Below are 18,864 nucleotides of genomic sequence, written 5' to 3' on the forward strand. Positions count from 1 at the left end.
GGAAGAATGGGGAAGATTAAAAAGGGATGTTTTTGCTGTGTATGAAAGCATTTTAAAGGTGATTCCATAGTGAGATCAAAGCAAGCAAGAGACAAAAAGAAGCAAGAAAAGAGATGTGAGTTACAAATACCAAAGTGTGAAACTAAATATATCACACGGAGTTGTGCATTCAAGAGAGGCGCTTTGAAAGGGAAGGCCATCTCTGCTTTCAATCGCTTGGTTAAGAAATTCCTCTCCACCACTTCTTCCATTTAAATTTCACCTTTTAACAAATAGGCACAAGTAGCCCAAACCAACAGAGAAACATCATAATGCCTATAGGTGATGCCTCCAAATTGTTACCCCAAATTACAGGAGTAGTCTCTTATCTTGCCCCATCAAAAGGCAGTTGAAAGTCTGGTATATGCAGCTGAGTCTAATAATAACATGTGAACGTAAGCGATAAAATTTGCCTACAGGCTGCAGTGTGTTTTTCTTTCATTATGTTTCTTATTTACTACGATATTGATTCTGAATGCTCTGAAGCCCGCAAACCTCTTCCTTTGAAATAGCAAAAGTCACAGTCATTAAGGGGGGAGGGGAGAGAGCAAAACAGCACAGGAGACACGTGAAGTCCTGGAGAGAACAGGGTCACATCTCGGAGTTTTCTTTAAACACAGCTGGCAACCAGAAATGGGTTAACTAGAGCAAGGCGTCTGGTCAGTCCTCCTCTAGCATTGGGGGACCTCTGTATGCACAGCCCTGAAATCTCCAAGGTCAAAGACAGCGTGCTAGGCACAGGATCTTCTTATGCATGCTCACAAAAAAACAAAACAAAACAAAACAAAAAACCCGTGCATATTAAAATGTTATGTAGCATAAAAGTGTTCTATAAAGAGCAGCTTTTGTTAGGGTCCAGAAGGTCTGCAGAACCTTATATGTCTCTTCTAACCTAGGAGACTGTAAAGACAGAGAACATCTGGACGCACAGGCACTGGCGGGTTAGAACAGATGTGAGCTGGACCGCCACACCTGAACCTGCTGGCTGAACAGAAGCTCTGCTAATATTAACCTGCCATCACACCTGACCTTCCCACACTGCACACTCATTTGGGCTAAATCCTCACAGAAGTGCCACTGACTTTAGGTGCACACAGAGAGTGCACAGGGCAGGAATGCTTTGATCTAGTAAAAGATGACAATGGGAAGGACTTAAGAATAAAGAATAAAGGTGCTACCGGGCCAGGTGCACTGTGTGCTCTTACCTTGAGCCAGGGGCACCTGGGGAGGAAGGGACACACCTGGTCAGGAGAATTCACCTTGAGCTGCTCTGTGACATCAGGTTAAATAGTTAATCTATATATATATATATTTCATTATGTTTCTTATTTACTACAATATTGATTCTGAATGCTCTGAAGCCTGCAAACCTCTTCCTTTGAAATAGCAAAAGTCACAGTCATTAAGGGGGGAGGGGAGAGAGCAAAACAGCATAGATATAGATATAGATATAGATATAGATATAGATATAGATATAGATATAGATATATAGATATATAGATATATAGATATATAGATATATAGATATATAGATATATAGATATAAAAGGCTAATATGCTAAGTGTCCGTCCGACCGGTAGCTATGACACGCACTGACCACCATGGGGTAGACGACGCTCAATGCAAGAGCTGCGGAGCTGCAGTGACTTGGCAGCGGTGGTTCTCGGGTGACGCACCCCGAATCCAGAGAGGAGGGAGCCCGATTCCTCGCGGAGCTGAGCGATTCCACCTTTGGCCGTGGGTTATGTTGCTGATGGGGCACTATCAGCCCTGAATCTGGTTTACTGCACACTTGCATTTGCGTTCCACACCCTGTACCAGCAACTTTGCAGAGTGCCCTCTTGTACTCCGGGACCCCTTGGGGGATGTTGGAGAGCCGGTTTAGGCCAGGCCGAGGGACCCCTGCTGGAGGGACCACACTCACTCCACAGATGCCCTTCAAGCCATGGTGGCACCCCAGGTGCGGCCAGCTGGGGAGGGACGGCAGGAAGCTGGCTCCAGGGCATGTCCAGCCAGTCTCGCCCAGTCCTGCCCCGCTGGCCACCTTCTAATTAATTTCCTTTCAATGTGCACAAATCCGTGCACTGGGTCACTAGTATAAAAGTCCTTATCCAATAGGGCAGTTTGGGTATTTAAATAAGATAACACAAGCTAAGCGCTTAGCTTGGTGCCTGGCACATAGCATGCACTCAATAATGGTTAAAATTATTATTCATTTTTAAAATACATAGTAAAGGGAACCTAGATGTGTCTTGGGAAACAAAGAGATGAGTCATAAGTATGTAGGAAGGGTTAGAAGGGGCTTGGGGAAGGGAAACAGTGGTAAACTGGGAGGGAGGGGGAAGCACAGAGGGAGGAAGGTTTGGAGGAGGAGAGGAGGAGGTGCAGAAAGGAGGCCTGAGAGGCCTGGTTCCAGGACTGGGACAGCTGAGCCGGAGCCTCCGCTCCGGTAAATTCTGGCTGTGCTGCCACAGGTAAGACACTTGCCTCTCCAAGCTTCATCTTCTTTTTAAATATCAATGACCAGTTGTCAGAGGGTGTGGTCAAGACCCAAGAAGATACATGTGGTCCTCAGCCCAGGCAGGGGGACAACTTGCCAGGCCTGCTCTGCATTTGCCTGGAAGCCTCAGCTTCTAGTGTTTCTGGATGTCCTGCAGGGGTAATTAACTAGCAGGCCCCATTCAGGCCAGACTCTGCCTCTCCTCTCGCCTGGCCTCTCCTCTCGTGTGTAAGAGAAGAAGGAAGTTAGTGGCCAGCAGGACTCATGATTCTGAAGGCAGCCATCCTGCCCTAAAGGGTTTCCTGGGCTGAGTGCTGGTTGGGGGCACAGCTCCCACTTCCCCGTAGCACAGCCTAAGGCCAAAGAGTCTCTGTCCAGCAAGCCGACCAGAGCTCCCAGCTAAAGTGATCTAAAGACACTCAAGTCAATGTCATCTCACATTTTCAATAAAATAAGATCAAAGCTGAAACACTGCTCTTCCAGAAATAAAGGTGAAAATGGCCTGCCTGGCTTTTCTGACAACCCTGAGCTTCCGTGCCCCGCCTCCCCCTCCTTCTCACTATCAGGCTGGCTGCTCCCCATCCCAGCAGGGCTGTTTAAGGAGCCTTCCACATCCTTCCTGCTCAGGGGTTGTTAGAAACATCAAAGACTCACCTGTTCACACTGCCCCCTCCCCCCCCCCCATCAGTCCTGTGGCCCACAAGGCCCTCCATCTCTCCTGGGGACTCTCTGAACATCTAATCCACCCATCATTTCCTACATATCGATCCCATCTGCACGCTTCCCTCTACGTGTCCCAAGCTTCTCGGTCTCTAGATTCCTGCCTCTCCACGCCCTGTCATTTCCCTCCTTGAGTCCAAATTCTGTCTCTCATGGTCCAACTCAAGTGCCACATCCTTCACAAAAGCCTCAGTTATTTGCCCAACTCGTGGAAATACCACGTGCAAATCCCATTGATGTTGTCACATTAAGAGACCACGGTATGCTTGTCCACCCAGCCCCCCCCCCCCCTTTCTGGAGCACTGCCCCACGCCTACTAGTGTGTGGTGGTTCTGTGCAGGACTCTGCCCTCCTGGTCACAGCTGACAGATCCACGGAAAGGCATCATTTCCCTTCCCTGGGACTCCCTTCCCTGTCCCTCTCCAATGCCTGAAGCTGTCATTACAATATCAACTGAGCTGTCTCTGCAGCCATAGATCCCTCCAGGTGGCATGGAGCGCTGGAGGTGGCCAGTCTTCACAAGCTGACAAGGAGGAGGGGCTGAGATAGCAGAGACCCAGACAGAGGCCCCTGGAAGTGCCTGGGTCTGACTCTCCTGTGGCCCGGCCTACACTCCTGCCCCTGGGCTGTGTCGGACCCTCTATCATTCTTATTTTGCTGGGTTCCAATCTAATGGGTACCCAGTCTGATCATAGGCGAGGCTTTCAACACGCTTTTGGGATTGCTCCGGGTATTGCTGGAATGCAACCCATTCCTCTTGGTATCATAGTTACCGTCTCCAAGGCCAAAACAAAAACATATTCTCTATTGGAAGATTAAAATTAATCAGATTTTTTTCAGAGGGATGTCACATAAATGGAATAAATGACCAAAAAACAGCTCTCTTGAACATGTGTTTACCATAACTCAAGCATTGTACTCTTGGGCATTATCTCAGAGACATGAAAATTAATTTTCACAGAAACATCTGCACATGAATGTTCATAGCAACTTTATCTGTAAAAATCCCAAACTGAAACAACCCAAATGTTAGACAAACTGTGGTAAACCCAACCCATGGAACACCAGGCAGAAATAATGAGGAACGAACTCATGGTGCTCACAACAACTTGGATGAATTGTAAGGTACTTACACTGAGTGCAGAAGCCAATCACAGCCTGGCCCAGTGTGGCTCAGTGTTTGAGCGTTGACATATGAACCAGGAGATCATGGTTCAATTCCCAGTCAGGGCACATGCCCGGGTTGCAGGCTCGATCCCCAGTAGGGGGCATGCAGGAGGCAGCTAATCAACGATTCTCTCTCATCATCAATGTTTATATATCTCTCTCCCTCTCCTTTCCTCTCTGAAATCAATAAAAATATATATATTTTAAAAGAAACCAATCACAAAGGTCATGTACCGCGTGGTTTACTCTATAGAACATTCTTGAAATAACAAAAGTATAGAGACTGAGAACAAATAAGGGTAGATAGGGCAGAAATGGGGGTGGGAACTGGGTGTGGTTAAAAGGAATAGCATGGGGGAGCTTTTTTCTGTGTCTCAGTTGTGGTGGTTGTTACAAGAATATACATATGTGATAAAGTTGTATAAAACCACACACACACACACACACACACACACACACACACACACACACATGCACGTTTAACTGGTGAGACCAGAGTAAGCTCTCTAGATTGACCTAAGTCCATTTCCTGGTTGTGATCATGTACCAGGGTTCTACAAGATGTTACTAATAGAGGAAACCGTGACGAGTACGTGAGACCTCTTGTACATTCTTGCAACTTCTTTGGAATTTATAGCTATTTCAAAATAACAAATTTTTTCGGTTGTTGTTACTGTTTTTTTAAAGCCAGTTCGCAAAGAAAGCTTCCGCTGGGGTTCCCGTGTTATCTCTTGTGTAAAGATATACACTCTCCCTCTTATCCTTTCCTCCCCGCGGCCTAAAAACACACAAGAAGAAATGTAAATGCACAACCCATCTGTGATTACAGACCCACAGAGCAAATGCTGTCACACTGCAGTGATCTGGTTGGGGACAAAAACAAGCATTATTTCTGATTAGGAAGACTCTTCACAGGCAGGGGGAAGGCAGGTGATGGTCTGGTAAGGAAGCCGGGCCCAGCGTGGACATGTGTGATAACGAGGTGTCTCTCAGCTACTTCACTGGGAGCCTCAACAACACAGGAAAAATGTTATCTTTCCAAAACACCAGACTCCTCCTATCTCTGCAATTATAAGCCGAGAAGAAAAGCAAACAATGCCGGTGTGCTTCTCCAAAATCCCTCCTGCAAGTCCAGAGGGTGTCTATATCCTTCCACTCAAAAACGTTTCCTAACCCGAGCCTTCCTGTTTTCAACCTTTGAACACACCAACCAAGGGAAGCGCTTGACCAGGTGTGCTTGCTCCACAGGAAAACAGTGACAAGGTTACAGCTGTCCAGATCGCTGAGATACGTGCGTGATTGGAGATAGGCATTTTTTTTGAGTTCTAAAGCGAAATAACTATGGAGTAGAAGCCAAAATATGTATAATAATGCCAAATACAAAAACCCCCAGGATGATGTCAGAGAAAGTAGAAAAAAAAGTTTGCACACGTGCAGTGTAAATTAACCTATTCAGCAATCACGGTAACAGCCATGGGCAAGGCCCCGGGAAACACAGCACAGAAAGAGTGATGGTTCTTGCCCTCGAGGGTCTTACAGTTTAGAGATGGGCAAGTACACAAATGCAATACAGCATGGCAAGTGCTGCACCAAACTTCACACGGTGCCCTGGAAGCAGAGGGAAATCTTGGAAGGCTTCCCAGAAGGGGTGAGACAGAAATAGAATGTTGAGGAAAGGGTTAGAGCTAGCAAATCAAATACTGCCATGAGCACATTCAACAGTCACGCCCTTTAATGTACTGCCAGGATTTGAACTATGGGCTTTTGCAAGTATTATCTCTAAACCTCACAATTTAAACACTGCAGAAAAGCCACTACTATCCCCAATTTACTCAAGATCAGAAAAGGTAAGTACCTTGGCCAACCTCACACAGGATTGGATTCCACTTTTTGCACCACATCCTATTGCTTAAGCACAAAGAAGGCAATATTTTAAAAGTGCAGATTTAAACATAATGTGTGATTCTTCACTCCTCAGAACAATGAAGAGGACAAAGATGAATAAGGTTTGGTGTTGGTGAGGATACAGAGGATACACTCGCATACAGTACCACATACCCGGAGAAAGATTAATCACTGCATATGAAAAATTCTTAAAAATGAATATGGAACTTTCAGGATAAGATAATGAGTTTAACTCATGAATCAGACATGTCCCCTACTCAAAAGCCACTGAAAACTACAGTAAAGGGATTTAAAAAATAAAATGAACCCATAACATTCGAGATCAGGGAAAACACAAGAAATACCAACCACAACAGTGGGAAAGCTGGAAAGCAGATGCACAGGGTAACCAAAGTGACAGATGTGTCAGACACCTGTGTGGTCCAAACCAGGAAGTCCAACCCAAGCTCAGAAAGAGAGAGAAAGAGAGGGAGAGGGAGAGGAGGAAGGAGAGGGGGAGGAGGAGAGGGAGGATACAATATTAAATTTTCCATTTTAATCATTTTTAAGTGTATAGTTTGGTGGCATTAAGTACATTCACATTGTTGTGCAATCATCGCCACCATCCAATTCCAGAACTTTTTCAACTTGCAAACTAGACTCACTAACTCTCCATTTCTGCCTGCCTAGCTCCTGCGGCTATCGAATCACCTTAAAGAGATTATGTACAGACAACAGGTTCACTGGGCATCCAAGGAGAGCATTCAACATGGAAGATAGAAACTAAACAACCAAAAGAAAAAAGCAACCGTGGGAACAAACTATTCAGGGAGAAAAACTAAAAAACAAACCAAATAAAGCATTATTAATATCCTCCAAGGGATAAGAAAATATATTGTTTCCATTAAATAAGAACAATATGCTATAAAAAGGAACTTTCAGAGAATAAAAATGAGCACTTGGAAGTAAACTCATGAAAGCAGAAATAAAAAAATACTGAATAGAAGGGAAGAAAGATAAAATTGAAGAAAGCAGACAGAGCAGAGGAAATGATATGATAGCAAAGAAGAGATAAGAAAGTTAGAGGTTCAATATAGGAGACTTAATAATAGAAAAATGGGAGATGCTGAAAGAGAGAATAGAAAAAAATGGGAACTGTCAATTAAGTATTCCAAGAAGTTTTAAAAAAACTGATATACATTAGATTCCAGACTGAAGCCACTAAATGCCCAGCCCAGTGGATGATAACTGACCCACCCCAGGACTCCTCATTGTGAATTCCAAAACTAATGGGGGTCGGGTAGGGGAGGGGGAAATGAAGATTCCACAGGCTTCAAGAAAGGGGGGAAAAACATACAAAGGATCAGGAATTTGGATGCTGATGGTTCTTTAAAAAAAAATTCAAAAGAAGATAATGGAGCAAAACCATCAAAATTCTGAAAGAAGGTGATACCTAACTCAACCAGGCCATCATTCACATAGGAGATAAGCACAAAGCTTTCTTCAGACATGGATGATCTCAAAAGATTTTATCTTCCTTGCAGACTTTCTAAAGAAGCTTCTAGTTGTGCGTTTCACCAGAATAAGCATGTAAACCAAGAAAAAGAAAGGCATGGAATCCCGCCCAAGAGGAGGGCGAAGGAAGACCCAAGGTGACCAGGGTGCACAGGCGCTGCGGCCACCCGTTCGCAGCAGGCAGTGTGCCTTAGGGCAGACACGCTGATGGGTGTAATTATGATCTCTCCTGCAAACTCACCTCACTTCGGGCAAAGGACAGGCTGTCTGAAGGAGACACGAACTTTTAATACGAACCGATAATTTGTCCTCTAGATACGTGGTACTGGCCCACAAAAAGAACAGGAATGTGTCTTTTCCTCTATATCCTCACCAACACTGAATCTTTGTCATTTCTGCTGTTCCGATGAATGAAATGATGTCTAAATGAGGACGAATTGTCCTCATTATCTCCTGTAATTGGATGTTCTGAACACAGGATGACTAAATTGGAGCTCTCTCTACATGCCTGCTGCCTGGATCAGTTGAGGACATTCATTTCATCCCTCAGGTCTGACCCGCTTTGACCTCCTCCTGGAGGTCAGAGGCAGAAATCACAGAGCAGCCATTCTATCTGTCCAGGCTTTTGCTTTATACCCAGTGCCGGGTTCACACAATAGCCCTGCCAGATGCCCCCACTGGAATGAGCCCCATGCCTCCCTGAGCTCTCTCGTGACTTTTGCTGTCTTTTTCAGAGAGGCTTTTGGAAACTCTTAGGACAGCATACAGGTCAATGTTCTTGTTCTTGACCTGGTAGGTTAGCAAGCATTTATTAATAAGCACATTTAAAAACATAAAGGAGTCAGGAAAACTGAACAAAAAGAAAAAAGAGAGAAAAGGCATCCATGAAGTAAAAGTATGGCTATTTGAAGATGGGATGATATTATATGTTAAAAACTCTGAAGAATACACACAAAACTACTAGAGCTAATAAAGAAGTTTAGAAAAGTAGAAGGATATAAGATCAATGTACAAAACTCAGTTGCATCTCTATACACTAGCAACGAACAGTCCAAAACTAAAATTAAGAAAACAATTCCCTTAAAATAGCATCAAAAGTAATAAAATATTTAATAATAAATTTAACCAAAGAAGTGCAAGATTTGTTTATTGAAAACTACAAAACATTGTCAAAGAGATCAAAGAAGGCCTAAATAAATAGAAAGACATCCTATGTTTATGGATTGGAAGCATTAATATTGTTAAGCTGACAATACTCCTCAAATTGTCCTTTAGATTTGATGCAATCCCTAACAAAATTACAACTGCCTTTTTGCAGAAATTGACAAGTGGATCCTAAATTTTATATGTCAATACTCAGAACTCAGACAGACAAAACAATATTGAAAAAGAAGAACAAGGTTGGAAGACTCACACTTCCTGATTTTAAAACTTACTACTAAGGAATAGTTATCAAGATAGTGTGGTGCCGAAACCGGTTTGGCTCAGTGGATAGAGCGTCGGCCTTCGGACTGAAGGGTCCCAGGTTCGATTCCAGTCAAGGGCATGTACCTTGGTTGCGGGCACATCCCCAGTGGGGGTTGTGCAGGAGGCAGCTGATCGATGTCTCTCTCTCATCGATGTTTCTAACTCTCTATCCCTCTCTCTTCCTCTCTGTAAAAAATCAATAAAATATATTAAAAAAAAAAGATAGTGTGGTATTGGCACAAGGATAGACACATACATCAATGAAACAGAAATTAGAGTTCAGAAATAAAACCCTCCTCACATTTATAGTCAGTTGCTTTTTGATAAGGGTGCTATGACCACTCAATGGAGCAAGAATAATCTTTTCAACAAATGGTACCGGGACAACTAAATATCCTCATAGAAAAAGTGAATTCAAACCCCTAACTCAAAAGACATACAAACACTAATTAACTTACAATCAGTAAAGACCTACATAAGGTAAGAGCTAAAACAATAAAACTCTTAGAAGAAAACATAGGTGTAAATCCTTGTGACTTTGGATTAGGCAACAGTTTCTTAGATTAGACACCAAAAGCTCAAGCACCCAATGGAAAATAGACAAATTGGACTTGATAAAAATTAAAAACTATGTGCATCAAAGGATGCTACAAAGAAAGTGAAAAGACAATCCACAGAATGGAAAAAAATATTTAGATGTATTTGTAAAAAATACTTACAGAATATCCTTATATAATAAAGAGGTAATATGCAAATTGATTGTCATGCCCTTGCACAAGATGGCCGCTCCCATGTGGTCACAAGATGGCTGTCACAAGATGGCCAGCAGGAGAGGGCAGTTAGGGGTGACTGGGCCTGCAGGGGAGGGAGGGCAGTTGGGGGGACCAGGCCTGCAGGGGAGGGCAGTTAGGGGCTACTGGGCTGGTAGGGGAGGGCAGTTAGGGTTACCAGGCCAGCAGGGGAAGACAGTAGGGGCGACTGGGCCTGCAGGGGAGGGAGGGCAGTTGGGGGGGGGGGGACCAGGCCTGCAGAGGAGGGCAGTTAGGGGTGACCTGGCAAGCAGGGGAGGGCAGTTAGGGGCAACTGGGCTGGCAGGGGAGGGCAGTTGGGGGCGATTGGGCTGGCAGGGGAGCAGTTAGGCATTGATCAGGCTGGCAGGCAGAAGCAGTTAGGGGTAATCAGGCAGGCAGGCAGGCAGGCGAGCGGTTGGTAGCCAGCAGTCCCAGATTGTGAGAAGGATGTCCGACTGCCGGTTTACGTTTGATCCCACAGGGATTAGACCTAAACTGGCAGTCGGACATCCCCCAAGGGGCCTAGATTGGAGAGGGTGCAGGCTGGGCTGAGGGACACCCCCCCCAGTGCACAAATTTCGTGCACCAGGCCTCTAGTATTTTATAAGAGTGCAGACCCAGAATATGTAAAGAACAATTACAATTCATACAAAGACAAATAATCCATTTTCAAAATGAGCAATGGATTTGAATAGACATTTCTCCAAATAAGATAGACTAATAGCAAATAAGCACATAAAAAGATGCTCAGAATAATTAGTCATTAGGCAAATAAATCCACAATATACCACCCACTAGGCATAACTTAAAGAAGAGGGAAAATAAATGTTGGTGAGAATGTGGAGAAATTGGAACCCTAATACATTGCTGGTAGGAATGTGAAATGATTCCAGTGCTGTGAAAAAGAGTCAATTGTGAAAAACAATTTGATGGTTTCTCAAAAAAAATTAACCATAAAATTATCATATGACCCAGCAACTTTCACTCCTAGGTATATGCCCAAGAAAATTAAAAATATGTCCACATAAAAATGTATTATGCTAAGCAAAATAAGCCAATGAGAGAAAGATAAGTATCACATGATCTCACTCATATGTGGAATCTAATGAACAAAATAAACTGATTAACAAAATAGATCCAGAGACAAAGAAGCATGGAACAGACTGATGAATCTCAGAGGGAAGGCAGGGGTGGGTGGGTGGGGAGAGGTTAACCAAAGAACTTATAATGCATATATGCATAACCCATGGACACAGACAATAGAGTGGTGAAGGCCTGGGGGAGGGTGGCTGGGGTGAAGGAGGTCAATGGGGGTAAAAGGAGGACATCTCTAATACTTTCAACAATAAAGATAAATTTAAAAATAAAATATATGAATATTCATAGCAGTATTATTCCTAATAGGCAAAAACTGGGAACAACCCAAATATTCATCAAATGATGAATGAATAAGTAAGATGTGCCATATCCATACAACAAAATATTATTTAGCCATAAAAAGGAATGAAGTATCCATATGTACTACAACATGGATGGACGTAGAAAACATTATGTTAAGTGAAAGAAGTCAGACACAAAAGGCAACATATTGTAGATTTCATTTATATCAAAGATCAAGGATAGGACAGAGACAGAAAGTACTTTAATGGTTGCCCAAGCAATTGGGAGAGACTGCTAAGAGATTCAGGGCTTCCTTTGGGAAAATATTCTGGAATTAGTGGCAATAGTTGCAAAACATAGTGAATATACTGAAAGCCACATAGTGGCATATTTTATGTAATGTGAATTATATCTCAATTAAAACAAGGGATAATAAACAAAAGCTATGGGGTGTGTCAAGAATTATAATCGTCCTAAATCTGTGTGCCCTTAACCCCTCAAATTTCAAGGCAAAAAATGCTGAGGACCTGAACAAAAAGCCAGTGGCTTGGGATATGGCCAAGTAGGACCCACGCTCAACAGTAACTAACCAGATGCTACTGGAAAAGGGACGAGGAAGAACGTGCAAAGACTTCCGGGCTTTGATGATGAGATAACTGAGAAAAAGGTGAAGCTCTTCAATGAGACAGGAAATAAATGATGAGAAATAGTTTTCTGAGACTGAGAGGAAAATGGTGAGTCACTGAACCCATTGAGAGTATGGTATCAGAGGGACCTGAGCTGTCACCTAGGAGACGGAGGATACAGGTGTGGAGCTTGGGGGAGAGGCTAAGTTGCTCTGGGCTGGGGGGATGGATTTGAGGATCATCAGAACATACACAGTGGAGGAACTACCAGTGTCCCAATGCTGACACATTCCCTGAACCCTCCTCCTCCTCCTCCTCCTCCTCCTCCTCCTCCTCCTCCTCCTCCTCCTCCTCTTCCTCCTCCTCCCACCCCCCCCCCCCCCATCTTCTTCCTCCTTCTTCTCTTTTTTCTGAAAAAGCCTTTTACCTTGAATGGATGTGATAACATATGGAAGTGGGGCGCTATTGTTTCCACCAGTGCCAGTGTTGACCAGCCTGAGAACAGACCATTCTACCCTCATTAAAATGATGTTCCCAGAGCCTTTTTAATGAAAAGGGAAATGTGCTTCAACGTTCAGGGGGAAAACGAGAACATTAACTTCTTTTTACTATAGGATCTTAACTATGTCAAATGCGCATTAAAAAGAGGGTAAGAACATGGACAAATGAGCAGTCACCGCTGGCTAGTCTCACAGTAGTTGTGTGTTTTTTCAATTAGATGTGCTTTTTGATACATTCAAATTTTCCTACAAAGAGCATGTATTACTTTTAAGATCAGAAACATGGGAAGGCTGGGAAAAATATTTTAATCAAACTCGAAACAGACGGTAAGAAGGGATAAAAAATATTAATGCTAGACAATGTAAACGCAAGGCAAGAAAAAAAAGGTATTCTTGAAGATAAAGGGAACATTACATAAGGGTAACAACCACCACTAACAATGAAGCCATGCAGATACAAATCTATGTTGCCAAAGAAACTGACAAGATACAGAAATCAAACATTATTAAAAACACGGGAAGGAACAGTCATTGTAGAAGGTGATGTTAAAACACCATTATCAAAGAGACGTAAGAAGACAAACTCAGAGTCTATCTAAATACACATAATTGATGTCTGGCAGGAATTCAATTCCGTGATTGCAGTGTGGGGTTTTTTTCAAGTGTATATAGAACATTTACAAAACCCAATAATACTAGTCACAAGGAAAACCTTAATAAAGAAAAAAAATGTTAAATTTATCTTTCCATTAAAGAGAAAGTACAGGAGTGCCTTCCCTTCTCAGCCAAAGAGAGAGAGAAAGAGAGAGAAAGAGAGAGAAAGAGAGAGAAAGAGAGAGAAAGAGAGAGAAAGAGAGAGAGAGAGAGAGAGAGAGAGAGAGAGAGCGAGCATTAATGTAGTCCACTCCACTCCTGGTCTCGTAGGCCAGGGGTGGGGAACTTCCGGTCCGCAAGCAGAATAAAGCCTGCGAAATCATTTGGTCTGGCTCTGCCAAGGCATTAGGGCCGAGTTAATAAAATGTTTAACCAAATATAGCAAGCTAATACATTTTAAGTTGACAATTTTGCATGACCCTGGAATGATGTTATAAATATCCATATGGCTGTTGGCAGAAAAAAAGGTTTCCCACCCCTGCCCTAGGTACTGGGGAGGACAGGGAAGGATGAATGGGAGTTAACATTATGGTCAGAATGGACCAAATGCCTCTTCTTGCTTGTTCTCACCCACTGACCATCTTCATGAAAGCTGAGGTGTGAACCATTGAAACGGTACTTAACTCAGTGGTTCTCAAAGTGTGGTCCCTGCACCAGGGGAATCACCCAGGAGCCTGTAAGAAATGCAAATCACTTTGCCCCACCCCTGAACTCCTGAAACAGAACTTCCTCCAGGGTAGGGCTCCAGAAGGTTCCCAGGGAAAGCATCTGAAGCTAAAGGTATATAGACACCCTGGCTCCCTCAGCCCTGGAGCAGGATAATTCTGAGGGGTGGCTTTTACACTGGCTCCAGAGTCCCCCTGGGATGAAGCTCCTGTCACCCACAGTAACAATCTGCATGACACCCCCTTTGAGGGGTGCATTCCCTCCCCAGTCCTACTTCCCCAAGTAAATTAATGCATTCAACTCTTTGTCTCAGGGTCTGTGTCTTGGGGAACCCAAGCTAAGGCATCTACTGGAGACCCCACTCCCTCCTCTCTGGCTGGGCTCTGCAGAGATTTTTGTGGGAGAGGGAGCCCCACAGGCAGTGAGTCCTCACCCCGTTTTCAGTTCCCTCTCTTCTCTGGGTTGGCCAGCTCTTCTGAGTGGCACTTCCAGCCCCTCGGCTGCTAGCCCTTTGACCAAAGGTCAGCTACCAGCCAGGCCCATGAACTTGGAGTGGGCATATGCAGGTCGAGGCGGTATCACGGGCTCCAGGAGGGTACAGGGTATCACAGCAGCACAGAGCAGGGACTTAGGATGTCGGCAAAGTCTTGGAGGGTGTGACACCCATGGGAGACCTGGGGAAGGAGTGGGGCTTAGCCAGGAGTGAGGAGGGTGGGTAGTAGCAGAGACTCCCTGCAGGGGTCTGAAAGTCCTGCTGAAGCAAGAGGTCTGTCTGGGTGCACAGAGAGGCTGCGAGGTACACTGTGAGCAGCCAGGCAGAGCTCTGCCAGATGACTTAGACTCTTAAGTCTTAGAGGCTTCAAGGAACTGCAAGCCTCCTTCTCACAACAAGACTCTCAGTTTTCTAAAAATGTATTTTTATTGATTCCAGAGAGGAAGGGAACGGGAGATAGAAACATCAACGATGAGAGAGAATCATTGACTGGTTGCCTCCTGCATGCCCACTACTGGGGATCGAGCCTGAAACCCAGGCATGTGCTTTAACCAGGAATCAAACCGAGATCTCCTGGTTCATAGATCAGGGCTCAATGTCAGTTTTAAAAGTATATATAGATAATGAAAAGGCCAGAGATCAAAAAAGAAAAATAGGGATGTGAAAAATTCAGCAAATGGCCCACCTGTCCTCCAAATCTAGAGGACCCACCACCACCAAAGAGTAGTGCCTGAGGGCACACTGCTATAATGCCGGTTCAGAAGGGCAGGGGGACTTCAGCCCTTGAGCCAATCAAATGTGATTGGGTCACCCGGAGCTCCCCAAGATAATCAAGTTTCAAACAGGGCCTGTGGCCCATCCTGCCTCTCCCGACCAGGGCTCACAGGATGATCCGTCTGTACTCAGTATGCTGAGAGCAAGGGGTTCAGCTGCCCCTTAATCCTACAGTTGCTCAGAAGATAAGCCTCCTGGCTGGCTTTCTGTCTGTCACCTGCTGTGGGTTCTCTGCCTGCAGTGAGCACAGTGGATTCTGCAGGCTACGAGCCAACACAAAGGCACAATTAGCCAAACCAACCCCCCACCACCTCAACACCAGGCTCTCATCTCCAAGGACCTCAAAGAACTTCTGGTGCTGCCATCCAGTATTGGCTTGTTTTATATTTTTAAATTGAGCCACCATTCCCCACAGAGCTCAATTCCAAAAGGCCTGCAAACTCTGCTCATTTCTATCCACGGTTATTGTGGGCACAGTGGCCCAGAGCAGAATTCTGAGGTAGGACTTCCCATCACAGGACAGAATTTCCCTTGTTCTCTCGCCTCCCGGGAAAGAGGGGGTGTGGAGGAATTCAGCCCTTTGATGCCATCTCCTTTATTAATAAGAAGAGAGGAAATTAAAATTAGTCTAGATACATCACCGCTCGTTTACTCTCAGCCCTAGAGGACTCATCGACTAATGAAGTGTTTGCCTGGACTTCCTCCTCCAAACTTCTCCCTTTCCCGGGATACGCCCCAGGAACAGAAGACAGAGACACTTGGGCTGGTACTGGAATGAAGGGGCATTTCCCCTGCTGATACTGTGAGTTTGCATCTTCCTCTCTAAGAAACCCCTGGGTCGGCCACCCCCATACCTTCGTCGCTGTTGTCATCCACCAGGATGATTTCCTTCAGCAGGTGTGTGGGCGTGTGGTTGACAGCGCTGTGGACCGACCGCAGAATCACCGACAGGGCCTCGTTCACAAAGATAAAAATGATGGAGATCTGGGGCAGCTCCTTGGAGTACTTCAGCTCCTTACACCTGGGGAGGAGAGCAGGGAGAGCCAAGTCAGGAAGGAGGGGCACACGGGCTGTGCTGGACACAGTGAGGACGTCCGCCCAACCCTTGTACATGTCGTCCCGAGGCGTGAGTCATTGGTTCCCTGTACCAACTGGTCCTCTTGGTTAAGAACTGAGAATAAAAACCTAAGGAGGAGAGGGTCAAGGGATCCAGCCCCACTTATCCCAAATTTGCCAACCCTGTACGAATGGGAAGCACAGTCTTGGGCACACATCTGCCATACCACAGGCTGCTGCGCCCACATGTACCCCCTGGTCGCGTCAGTGCCTACCTGTCCAACTGCCCACTTTGGACACCTGCACTTCCTTGTCTGGGGCTCGCCTGCTATGATGCCACCTAAGCAGTTACCCGCCCTCATCAGCTCTCATCCAGAGACTGCTGGGGGCTGATGCATAAACACCCGACTCCCTCAGCTCTGGAGCAGGTTGACTCTGAGGGGTGGCTTTTACACTGGTTCCCAGGGTCCTCCTGAGATGAAGTTCCTGCCACACACAGTAACAATCTGCCTGGCACCCCCTTTAGGGATGCCTTCCCTTCCCAGTCCTACATCCCCAGTCCCCTCTCTACCTCCCAAATAGACTAATGCACTCAACTCTTTGTCTCAGGATCAGTGTCTGGGGGAACCCATACTAAGACATCTACAGGAGACACCTGCTCTCACGGAGCTTACACTCTAGGAGACATAAAACACACATGCAAATAATCATAATCAAGGAAGCGGGTCCTCAGCTTCCTGACACACCCCATCTCTTCTTCCTAAAACCTCCGTGAGAACAGGAAGTGGCACCACCTGCCTAAGAGGCCCTCCCTCTTATGACCCAGCAACTCCCCCATCCCAAAGACAGGGCAAAAGGGGAGAATCCTTTTCATTCATGCTGGACTCGGGGGCAGAGAGCTGGTGACGTTAGAGATGGTAGAATGCCCAGAGAACGTGCTCTGCGTGGCTCAGTCCCAGGAGCACCCACACACCGGGCATTTGGTTCCACGCTTAGTCTGAGCCACACTGGAAATACCAAGAAGAAACAAAGTGGACTGGAATCCGGATCTCGCATTCCCCTTCCCCCTGCAGAGCACAAAGTGTGAGAGCAAAACCCACGCAACGAGAGGAAGGAATGGAGTTAGCAAAGCAGGAAGAAGATGGAGCAAGAAATGTGGCTGTTTTTTATGCTGAACAGCTTGGCCCGTGTCGGGCCATATTAATCATGTAGGCAATTTTCGGAAGAAAATAAAGTTTTGTTGCAATATACATTTGTGTCTCCTGGAAGAGACCGTCCAGAGATGCATTGATCATGCAGCCTCATTTTTACCACATCGCTGTAAATTCACCTCTGGGGCTGCCAGGGAGATTAGAATGGATATTGACGGGCTCCTGGGCAGTCTGCGGGAATCATCTCATTTACCGTGTGGTGATCCGAGAGAGAAGGGCACCGGGAAGGTCCCTCAGAGCCCCTGGCAGCTGTCCTGAGCCTGGCAGGCTGTCAGCTGCTCCTCCTCAGCCCATTACTCACCGGCCCATACATGTGAGCACACACACCTTCCACACCCACCTCCTCTGAGCATTCATTCCTGGGGCTGGTCTCTTTGGTCCTTGGTTTTCAACAGCTTCTGACCCTTGAAATTCAGAAGCAAAAAGGCCAGAGTGCACTGTACCAGCACCGTCTTCTGCACCCACAGACCATGGGGTCACACTGTAGTCAGGCCTGAGTTGGGAGTCAGGCCTCTTGGCCAGAGCAGACAGGGCCCCCTGGTGAAACGGGAAACATAAGAGCCTCAGGGGGACGGGAGGGATACAAGGAAGGATGGGAAGGGGGCTGATCCTTCTCTCTTCAAGGTGGCCATTCAGTAAATCCTGCAGGATTTTCAGAAGTGAGAAGTGCTCTGCCTCACATTGGACACGTTACCCTGGGCACATAGCTCATGTTTCTTCACCTCTAAACTGTCAGAAAAACCCTCACCATACCTAGCTCTGCGTGGATCAAGTGAGACCAGGCTTTGAGAGCCCTGTGAAAATTTGGTGTAACATCTAATGGAAAGACTCCGTCTGTCTGGTTGGCCCCTCCATCCTCCCTTCCACTCTTCTGTTCCATCCTACACATTCCTAATCACCACTGGCCAGCCTTCCCGAGTTTTCTCTCAACCAGGACATTCCTGCAGAACCCACCCAGGACTCTCCTCCCCAACAAGCCCAGGTCTCTAACCTCGCCCAGCTTACAATGATTCACCTCTCCTGTGCAGACATCCTCAGGGTCTCACCATAGGCAGAAAGTAGGAATACAGTCATTTTTAAGAAAATCAGCATTATTTTTTTAATATATTTTATTGCTTTTTTACAGAGAGGAAGGGAGAGGGATAGAGAGTTAGAAACATCGATGAGAGAGAAACATCGATCAGCTGCCTCCTGCACACCTCCTACTGGGGATGTATCCGCAACCAAGGCACATGCCCTTGACCAGAACTGAACCTGGGACCTTTCAGTCTGCAAGCCGATGCTCTATCCACTGAGCCAAACTGGTTAGGGAGAAAATCATAATTATTTTTGTTGGTCTTTCAACTCCAGGGTGATAGACTCTGCTTAAAAATATCTCTCTAATCTGGCTTATTGCCTGATACATAGAAGATGCATGGAA

The 18,864-nt window shown here is 45.6% G+C and overlaps 1 protein-coding gene across 2 annotated transcripts in view; it reads right to left on the bottom strand.

Annotated features, from left to right (window-relative positions):
* Positions 1–18,864, bottom strand: part of GALNT17 (polypeptide N-acetylgalactosaminyltransferase 17) — a 415,865-nt gene that overhangs the window by 201,179 nt on the left and 195,822 nt on the right. For both annotated transcript variants that reach the window (XM_079796078.1, XM_079796079.1), the window contains one exon: positions 16,032–16,198. In XM_079796078.1, coding sequence (XP_079652204.1) covers positions 16,032–16,198 — 167 coding nt within the window. The remainder of the gene's footprint in view (positions 1–16,031; positions 16,199–18,864) is intronic.

Source organism: Cnephaeus nilssonii, assembly GCF_951640355.1.
Source record: "Cnephaeus nilssonii genome assembly, chromosome: 2".
NCBI lineage: Eukaryota > Metazoa > Chordata > Mammalia > Chiroptera > Vespertilionidae > Cnephaeus > Cnephaeus nilssonii.